General features: G+C 46.4%; 1 protein-coding gene across 1 annotated transcript; it reads right to left on the reverse strand.

Annotated features, from left to right (window-relative positions):
- Nucleotides 1-4,624: 4,624 nt before the first annotated feature.
- LOC118256609 (opsin-5-like) lies at nucleotides 4,625-9,811 on the reverse strand. The gene is made up of 4 exons (XM_035563715.1): nucleotides 9,739-9,811; nucleotides 6,666-6,959; nucleotides 5,735-6,066; nucleotides 4,625-4,972 (listed from the first exon to the last, which is right to left on the reverse strand). Exons 1-4 carry the CDS (start codon nucleotides 9,809-9,811, stop codon nucleotides 4,625-4,627), a joined length of 1,047 nt encoding a protein of 348 aa, XP_035419608.1.
- Between the last annotated feature and the right edge of the window lie 710 nt (nucleotides 9,812-10,521).

The following is a 10,521-nucleotide window of genomic DNA, read 5'->3' on the forward strand; positions in this document are numbered from 1 at the left end:
TAAGGTTAAAAGTATTGATCCCAAACCAGACTTACCAGACTTTAGGCTTTAAAATTCCATGGAGGTTCATCCTCAACTATTTACAGGTATCTGATTCCCTCCAGGAAAGATTGTTGTAGTTCAAGCCAAGATATACAGAAAGTGACAACAATGGAACTACTGCCTTATGTCTTTGCACAAGCCTTCTTGCCTGCCAACTGGAAAATTGCATTGCTGCAATGTTGGTGACCTCTAAATGTTACGACGCTGGTTTCATTCATTTCTTCTGGTTGAGGGTTTCTCTGCTCTTCAGTAATGTGTGTCGTCTACCTGTGTTTGCCTTGCAGATTCCTTGTTTTTTGTTTTTTGGTTTTGTTTTTTTTTGTTTTTTTTTTACACTCTAACATTCATAAAATTCTGCATCTTGTTCCCTTTGAGATCAATAAAAAATTTCCCACCAACTTCAATTGGAATCACTCCAGGCCTTTACTGCTGGTAGGAGGGCCCTTTCAAGCTCTAGATTAGGACCTGGTAACATACATTGATTCTCTCTTGTCATATCAAGGTTGGAAAACAAAATTCTGAATCTAGGGAAGGAATGGGCTTCTCACCTGGCGTGCAGTATTTGTATTAGGCCCTTTAAGGAAAGAAAATATTGAAGTGAACAGAGTTCCCTTTGAGCTAGTCATCAGTTCCCTGCCTAAGCAGAGATTTCTTAGGGGATGACAAGCTAAGATGGAACATGCTTTTCCCATATGTTCCCTGCCGCTGGAGCAGCATAGCGATGAAGATGGTGCTCACTGCTGACAAGTTAACGTCAGGTTGTCAGCCCTCGTAGCTAATGGTGAATGGTTACCAGCTAACGTCTCATGCTGCACTCACTCAGCAACTGGCTGCTTTAAAAATGCAGCAGTGTTCAAGCTAATGAAAAAATGGGTTAGTGCAGAAGTAAGTAGGTGTTCTGTAAATACACTGAAACATTTCATTTCAGAATGAGTATTTGGGGCATATTTTAGGGCAAAATGATAACAGTGAACTGTCTGACTAGACACTCAACTCTCCAGTAGGAATGAGCAAAATGGCAGCATGTTGCTGCATAATTAATTTTCTTTAGGAAGTTTCAAAATACTCGATTTTTTGTATACATAAGGTGGTTTCTGTTTTGCAAAGATACAAGAAATAGAGACAGGAGCACGGGCTGGAGATTTGGACATCCTAATTATAAGAATCAGCTTACTGCAATGCACAGTCTTTCATGAAATAAGCTGAAATAAGGCAAAAGCTAGAGCGTAGCACCAAGTTCCAGGCCAGTGCCCTAACTTTCCTCTTGACTGACATTTGTAAAGTAACCTCCGGAGCATGGTAGATGGATCCTATAGAGTTAAAAACACCCTATGGGAATGGCAATCTGTTTTTTTTTGTTAGTGTTTCACAACTTTCAGGACTGGTGCTTTCACCTTTGGACTAAGTTGTTCATTGAACAAAATGCTTTACAGGACGAGCAGCAAAACCACCTATTGCATGGATAGAAGTCAAGAAAGTTTAAGTGACTTGCCCGAAGGGGCACGGTATTTATTACTGGCAAGGTGATGGAGCGGAACCCAAATCTCCCCAGTGTTAGCTTCGTGCTCTAACTGCTGGAACAATGATCTCCCTGAAATAAATGATTCTTGTTCTGAAATGAGTCACGTTCCATTTTACAGAAGGGAAAACTGACCCTGAACAGAAGTGAGCTAGTTCTGTATGATACTCCTGTGCCTAGATGGGTAGAAGCCTGCCTAGAAGGCTTTTTTCAAAGGCAGGCATTGTGTTCCAATTAATTTTAATGCAAGTCAGGGTGATATGTGTGTTATCCAGCTTTATATGTCATCATCTGAGCTGGGTAGGGAGCTCCATTTATCCTTACTGGAAAGAAAGGGGCATTTCCAGGGCACAATTCATCCTGTCTATACTAGCTTTTCTTTCCTCTGACTGTCTTTTGCAGTCAAAGGTGACGACTGACTGAGATGTGGCTGTCCCCATTGTAAACTCCTGCAGTTTAGTGAGATAATTCCTAGTGTCTGAGTGGGTTTTTACCTTAAGTGTTTGTATCAGGGGATGACTGCACTGGTGACTGCAAGCATTGAGGCCCCAATTCACTCCTGGGTGAACACATGCATTCTGCTTCAACGTGTAAGATCACTTGGCAGCACTGTCCAGGGCTGGGTAGAAAATACCATGAAATGAGAGTTATGATCAGACTGTAATTTAACTTCATGACACTTAAGGAAAAAAAAAAAAACAAACAAAAAAACAACAGTCCCCTGGGCTTAATGTACTTGCTTTCCTAGTGCCCTGGTCCAAGGGCAGCCCTGTTCTTTGAACTGTTTCTCTCTGTAAAGCTATCTGAAATACAAAATCTCTGTAATGGATAAGTTTTGATTTCCTTCTCGCTGAGTCTGGAAAAGGAAAAAGGGATTTGAACCATATTTGATACACGATACCTGGACTATGATTTTTTAAAAAACTAAGTACATAAACAAATAACTAATTAGGCTATTAAAGCATTACACTTGAACAATATACAGATCTTTTGGCTTAACAAAGTTTTTGTCTGTATAAAGTGGCATGTTGTTCACGTCACATACCCTTTAAAAGCATTTGCAAGTGGATGCGGACCTGTTCTACTCCCAGATTTTTCACAGAAGAAGCTCACATCTCATTACATTATTAATGTGCAGGCCATTGGTCCTTTCACAGATCTGCAGCTACCAGGTGGGGATACATACTTTGCTGTTTATTTTAAACACGAGCAACTGAGCAAGTGAAAGCAAAAACTTCGAGGTGGAAGATGATAATTAAAATACAGTTTCATTTTTTTCCTAACAAATTACATTTTAAAGCTGAAAAAATGCTGATAATTGACATTTGCTGATAATTGACAAATGCTGATAATTTACATTTACCCTTTCCAGCAATTTCACGTTTTCTCCACCCCTGGACACACTCCTTTGAACCCTCTTTGTTTTATTGCTATTGTCCCTTTTGTGATTCCTTCTGCCATAGCCCTCCCCCAGCTCACTTGCAGAACACTCCCCAACCTCTTCTATTCTGTGATCTTTTGCTTCAGCCTCCACGTGCTCTCATCCCAGTTACTGGTTTTTCCTCCTGCTCTCCGCATCCCTCTTCCCTTGTTCTTTTTCCTTACACAGTCCCACCACGGGCTGTTGGACGTGGCTGTTTCCCAGGGGATGCTTCGCCCCATCGCACGGGGGACAGCAGGAGCCAGCAGCACAAATCTGAGCACAGTCTCGTTCCCTACAGAGCATGCGAGTGACAACCTGGGACCAGATAACATCATCCTGGAGGCCGCACCAATTTAGGAATTGTTCACAACTTTTTACAAATAAACCTAGCTTAATTTAGTAGAATATTTATGAGAGTTGGCAATGCTGCCAGTAGCAGGAGTTCAGAAGAATGTGAGCTCCTTAAGGTTTCCAACCCCTCAACTTAGCTGTGGAAGTGCTTAATCCTATTTTTTAATCCTGTTCTTGGCCTTAACTGAAGTTTATAAAATGAAACTAATTATTAGGGTTTGATCATGGTGGAAGCTTTTTAAGAACTCTTAATTTCTTGTTTAAATTCATGCTCAAAAGAATTAAAATTTCTTGTTTAATTTCTTGTTTAAATTGTTTCTGTTCCAAATCTGCCTTTGATTTAACTTTTCATCTTCACCAAACCTATGGCAAAGTGAGATGTGACCGGTTGAGCAAGCAGCTGAGCTGTGATTATCAAGTGCACAATTCCCTTTGCTAAGAGATTCCTTCAGTTCTCATCACGCTGTTTGGGATGTACAGAAGGCTCTGCATCTTTGCTGGCTGCCACATTCCCACCCACCCTCTGCAGACCAAGGCTGCTTGATTAATTTTTGAGCTTGCAAAACTGGAACTGAGCAATCTGGTCTGGTGGGAGGTGTCCCTACCCGTGGCAGGGGGTTGGAATTAGGTGATCTTTAAGGTCCCTTCCAACCCAAACCATTCTGTGGGTCTGGGATTTGAAATATACCTCTGAGGGAGCAAGGAACTGTTGATCACTTTAAGATGTTTTGACACCAACCACTTCATCATCTTTTCCTGGCTGTATTTCTTCTACCCGTATGGTTTTCTGCCTGTATTCCTGGAAAGCTACATTCTCAGTTGTATTTATTTGGTAACACTTTGCATTCAACACAGAGTTTTCTCTGATGGCTGTTTTACTGACAGAGCCAAGAGTTTCCAGATAGATTGCATTAAAAAGTCAAAAGCATGAGAAAAAAAAATAATATAATAATAATAATAATAATAATAATAATAATAATAATAATAAATCCTCTTTTAATTATAGCTGTTTCCCTGAAAATAAGTGCGACCAAAGCTGATTATGGTCTTGTTTAATACCTAAATCTATCTATTTCCTCTAAAGTGGAAATTCTTGAAAAAATAGCATTTTCTTTTTGTTGTTGTTGTGTACCTTAAAAATAGTAATTGGGAGCTGTTTAAAAATATATACTTAAACCTCAGCACCTGACATAAGATATTCAGGGACAACCCCACGTTCTGCTTTCCTTCTTATTTGGACCCACGAGTGCAGCAAACTCTTGACCTATGTTCTGAAGCACGGCGGCGTTTCAGTGAGCTGCAGCTCCCTGGTTCTCCGCCTTCACAGAGGAAGAGAGACACACGTTGTCCCTCCCACTCCACATCATCGAGACAGGATTTTCAGCGGAGATGTCGGTGCTGAAGAAACGCAGCCGCCAGCCCCAGCAGCACTGCAGCTGTTTAATTTCGCGGCGGAAAGTTTTGCTGAAGATGTAGTAAATGAAAGGGTTGTAGGCGGTTGAAGATTTGGCAAACAGGCACGGCAGCAGTGTGACGATGGGCTGCAGGGAATTGCTGGAGTTAAATATGGACCAGAAGCTGGCTGCTGCATACGGTGTCCACGAGCTCAGGAACCCAACCGAGATGAGCACGGCCATCTGCAAGGGAAACACGGCTTCAGTCCTCGGCTGGTAAAAACCAGGCACGTGGTGGGTGGAAGAAACCACGCCTGCCCCAGATGAAATACCTGAAACAGCTGTGACGTGAGCATAGGTGACAGATATTCTCTTATTCCCACCTGGCAGATACACGCCGTGGGATTCCTGCCTCGCAGGGAGTTGTTCTCACCTCCTGACTGCCTGCAGTGTGTCACGAGAGAAACAGCCCAAGCAGAAAGCACAGCCTATCGACTCGCTGGCCTCTGGAGTCAATTTTGCTCTTCCGTGGGAAATGAGCAGCTTAAGAGCTTACTAAAAAATGTTATATAAAAAACAAACAAACAAAACAAAACAACAACAACAAAAAAACCACCTGTTTCCATAGGAAATTTCTGTGTAGTTCTCGCTCTGAATAACCTCTCAGTCAATTAAAAATAACTAGAAAGACAGGACAAGGCCTCCACCCCAACTACAGCATGCATGGATCCAACAGCTATTCCAGCAGGACTGGAAATCTGTATGTCCAAGACAATCATGGGTGTAACTGTCTAAAGGAGGTTTGACAGCCTGCATGGTACCTATGGTGTATTATCCTGATCACGCCACTGAACTGACAGTGTATGGGCAAGACTGGAACCACACCTCCATCTTTCACCAATACCAGACAAATGTAATGGTTATGAGCAGACCGGATATGAGCAGAGCCAGTTCTCTGCAAGCTCCAGATTACTGCAGACTCTTCTCATCACTGGGATAACTCACCAATGTCAGCTTCTTCTCCATTTTCGCTGCGTTAGGGATCCTGTCGATGTTCTGGATCTCTTGGTATGCCTTACGAACCTTCCAGGCGATTCCCAAGTAGCAGGCGATGATGGTCAGTGCAGGCAGGACTGTGCACAGGAGGAACATGCTCAGGATGAACGAGAAGCCGTTGGAGGAGTTGTGGAATTTGCTCCAGGCTATTGTACACGAGATGCCAAATGGCTCGGGGCCGTAGTAGCCCCAGCCTACCAAGGGCAGAATAGCCCAGAGCAAGGAGTAGAGCCAGATGAAAGCGATCAGGATGCGGACAGTGTTCTTGGTGATTTTGTTACCTGCAAGAAAGAGGAAGAGCAAGTCTATATGGTTCTTACCTCAGCCACAAGTGGGGTTTGTCACGAGGTCTCCAGCAGAAGGACACTGACTATAGATATGCCTGGGCTGCTGCTGCAATTCCCTAATGGGTTTTCTTGAGAAATAAAACAGGCAGAGTCCATGGGTTGGGTGAGACACGAGTGCAGCCCTCAGTGCTGATTTAAAGTTTGCTAAGTCAGGCAGCTTTAAAAGATCAAGCTGACCCAAAATGTACCACGATCCCAAACCAGGAATGCCAGAACACTCCTTCCTCTCAAGTTTCAGTACCTCTGCTTGCAGACAAATAGGAAGATAAGACAATCTGGTCCAGTAAAACACTTAGGATCTCCACCCTTAGGTTGTTTCATTTGGTATTACTGAGAAGTGAAAAGCTTCACTGTTTAACAAGGAATTCAGTCAGATCCTTCTAGGAACATTAGAGGTTCGATATTGAAGTAAAGGTTGAGACTTATTCCTACAGCTAATGAACTGATGCTCCACACCATATTCAGCAAAGTGCCCCCTGAACACCATATCCCAAACACCCCATTACCAGGTTACCAGAGACGTGATTACTTACTGTTAGTTTTGGAGGAATTGGTAACAAGAAACCGAATCACGGCCATGGCACACAGCGTCATCATGCTGCAGACACCAAAAAGGAAACCCATCAGGGCGTAATACATGCAGGACGCATCTCCTCCCAGCCAGGCATGGTTCCAGGCGGATGCAATGGCCAGCGGATACATGCTGATTGCCATTCCAATATCTGCCACTGCCAAGTTGACCGTAAGCAGCTCCGGGGACTTCAGGAGGGAGGAGCGCTTCACTGCTGTAGCGAGGACGGCTGAGTTTCCCAGGATGGTCAGGATGGCTGAAAGGGAAAAATGAGCACACATAATAATATCATACAGTTAGCACACCCACGAAATGCCTGGCTGTATTAAAGATGCGAAAAATGCCAGTTAGCCTGGGACTAAAGCCTAGAAGAGAGGACATACTGGGAGGCTTGCCAAATTGTATATCTTCCAAGCCAACACTGCATTGTGCTGATGCTTTGAAAACACCCTGGTGTGTATCTGCTGTGCCCTGCTATGAAACCTTGCTCTTGAGCTCAAGGAATCTCATTCTCTGAGATCTCAGTGTCAGCCCAGCAATGTCACCTGGAGGAGGTGAGGGTGCTACGCAGCTCAGGGTCCTCACCACGGCATCCGCTGTGCTGCTTCAGCCACCTTCAGGCTGCAACTCCTGCCTCCCCGGCAGGCTGGCACTTCCCAGCCAGGCTGTGTTTCTGCTGCAGAGCTGCTAGAGCAAAGAGGGCTTCAGATTTCTGCTTCCAGCCTTCTGCAGCACATAAAGCGCTGGCCAGCCTTGCTGACTGGAGGAAACTTTGTCATTTGAAGAGTAGACTGTATCTTGTCCCTTCCCATCACCATTTACTCCTCTCCCCGCTCCATGCACTACGTCCCACCTACTCCCCATGGCTCCTATCTCACATGAATAACCCAAACCCATTCTCTTAGAGTAACTTGCACAACATAGCATCCAATATCATGGACCTACCCACCTCCATTTTTCGTCGATAATACCCCCACTTACTTTGCCTTCCTATGGAAGCACTCCAGCCAGTGGGACACTCACTGGTTCCCTCCTCCCATCCAGTCCCTCTGCTTTCCCAAACCTTCCCTCTTTGCAGCCCATCTCTCACCGGAGCCCCAGCACCAGCCTGATGGGGGCTCTGAGCCGCCTCACTGGTCCATACGTGCTGGCCGGGCAGCTCGGGGGCAGTGCTGGCCAAGCAGCCGAGCATCCCTACGAGCTGCAGTTCGGACTCTTCCACTCTTCTGGTGGTCTTGGGTTGCAGTGAGACAAAGCACAGAAATTGTTTTGCCAGAGGCGTGCAGCAGACCAGAGGCTGCTTTGCAAAGGGACCTGTTGGACATGCATTATTCAGACGTGCCGCAGGGCTTCAAAGCATTCATGATAACTGTGTCAGAAGCCCACGTAGCAAACAACTCATTTTCTTTCTTCATTCTCATTTTCTCATCAAAGGTTTTCCTGAGAAGGTGTCCTCTAAAGTCAGAAGTGAAATAAGGAAACAGAAACAGATTCTGGCGTGCTCCCTCGCGGCTGGGAAAGCAGGAAGGCTGCATTTGCTCACAGACAACACACGAATGAAGTGCCCACGGAGGAATGAACCAAGGGACGTGCAGCAGAACAGAATAAATGCATTAGCATAAATCCACGAGTGGGCACAGACGTCAAGAGAAAGACTTAAACGGCACAGAGGGACCAATCTGAGACCCAGACTCCTTCCTTCCTTCATCCACTTGCTAACCCCACGTGCTCACTCAGCACCTCTGGCTATGCCTGCAGAATTCCCAAGGGTGCTCCGGGATGCCTGCAGCAGCTGGATGTGGAAGGACTTGCTGGCAGAGAGCAACCGGTGCCGTGGTGGCAAGAACCCTCAGAGCCCTCTCCTGCCTGATGGCAGCCACAGGCTGGGACATCCCCAAGCTCTGGGAGGAAAATGAGCACAGATCACACCCCGCGAGAGCTCTAACCACTACCCACGAGGGAGGAATTCGCCCTTCCTCTTACCATCTGGTGTAAACTTCCAGCCCCCAGCCCCTACTTGAGCTGCATCTACACATTTCCTTCTCTGTAAGAAAGCAGCTGACACCCCGACTTGGAGCAAAACGCCCCCCTTTCATTGTTTTGCAGGTAGTTATTTTTCTCACGCTGAGTTCCCCTCTGCTGCCAGCACAACGGAGGGGACAGCACAGTGCAGGGCAGTGCGTGGAGAAGCATGCAAGAGGTGAGGTGTGAAATCCTAAAGCCAGCACTGCTGCCAAAAGCCTTTCTAGTAATGCACATAAAAAGATACACTGGTATTTCTTAACTGCATCCCAGGGAGGGTTTTCAAACGAGCTGAAGGGGGACAGGTACTCACATCCTGGTACAACTCAGCTGTAAAAAAACAATTCAGCTCCTCTCCAAACCTACAGCCGCAGTAAACAGATCACCTGGGCACATGCAGCAAACAGGCAAGAAGGAAAATGCTTAACTAAAGCCATGCTGGGGCTGACTGGTACATAGTGCCGCTTGTACTTCATTGTAAATCTGCCTTCAGCAGGGCAAACGGGCCACCAAAAACAACAACAACAACAAAACCAAAGTGCTATTTGGAAACTCTTCGCTGTTTTATGCCGGTTTATCCTACCACGACACAGGTGCTTCATGCATAACAAAAAGCCTCCCCCTACAAGGGTCACAACAAAGTTGCTCTCCCTGATCTCACAAACTGGGAGCCCCATCTCTCTGCTCCCAGGCTGAGATGAAGTATAAGGGGTAGGAGACTTATTTCGATGCCAGCATAAGGGGCAGGCGACTTCTTTCAAATACTTGTGATGCCACGGAGGCAAACCTGTGCCGGCAAGCCTTCAGCATCACAACAAGGCATTGCACGGCTGAGAGCAGAGCTCGACCCAACTGGAAGGCACTAAGCAGGGGAAGATGTGGGGACAGATTTTCCATCGTCTCCCTCCAGCTTCCCCCGGAGCAGCCAGTGCTGACCGCAGCATGGATGGGGCGGCCCCGTCCTGTCCATCCCGAGGCTTGAAGCACACCCAAACTACGAAGGCAGAACTCACCTATGAGCAGAAGAAAGACTCCAGCTCCGTAATCCACTACCGGGTGGAGTTTGGAAATGTAGTGCTCCTCCATGGTCCCCTCTGCAAGCAGGTGGAGGCTTTAAATGACAGGGGAGGTGACTGTAGGGACAGAGAGGCTCTTCCTCGTGGTTCGCCTGCTGAGAGCCGGGCAGTTGGGTGCTGGCAGTGCGCAGGGACCCTTCTGTTGCCTCCTCTCTCCTTTTCTGCGTGGCAGGGGAGAAGCCTGGAGTGAGAGAAAGGCTTCTTCCCTGGGGAGACGGAGTAAAGGCTGGGCACAGCCCCTGCCACGGTCCCGCCTGCCTGGCAGAGCATCTCCCCAGCCAGCCCCTCCTCTCACGCCGCTTGCCTTGTCAAGCAAGTTGACGATGTGAATCCCCTCAGAGGGCCATCGCTGAGCAAAAACAATTGCTTTTCAACCATCAGCAGCCTTGGGAAATAAATCCAGGCTGAAGGAAGGTCGGGAGTTTTGTTGTCCAGTTGTGCGGCTGTGTAGAGGAAAGGCAAGGTTGGGACGGGGGGGTGTCTGGGTTGGATTATTAGAGGAAAGCCGTTTGCTGCAGGGGTTCAGAAGGCTCGCAGGGCCACTGAATGAGGGATTTTCAGAGCTGCCTATAGGACAAGTGGTACAGGCTCATCGGTCCATTTACCTGGGCAGGTCTTGATTTACAGGTCCATAGTTGCAATGCCATTACCTTGACTTTTAGCCCAGGCAGCACCCAGCCACCACATTGAAGAGCTGATCTATTCTAAATTATTTAATTC

This window comes from Cygnus atratus, chromosome 3 (genome assembly GCF_013377495.2).
Source record: "Cygnus atratus isolate AKBS03 ecotype Queensland, Australia chromosome 3, CAtr_DNAZoo_HiC_assembly, whole genome shotgun sequence".
Classification (NCBI taxonomy): domain Eukaryota; kingdom Metazoa; phylum Chordata; class Aves; order Anseriformes; family Anatidae; genus Cygnus; species Cygnus atratus.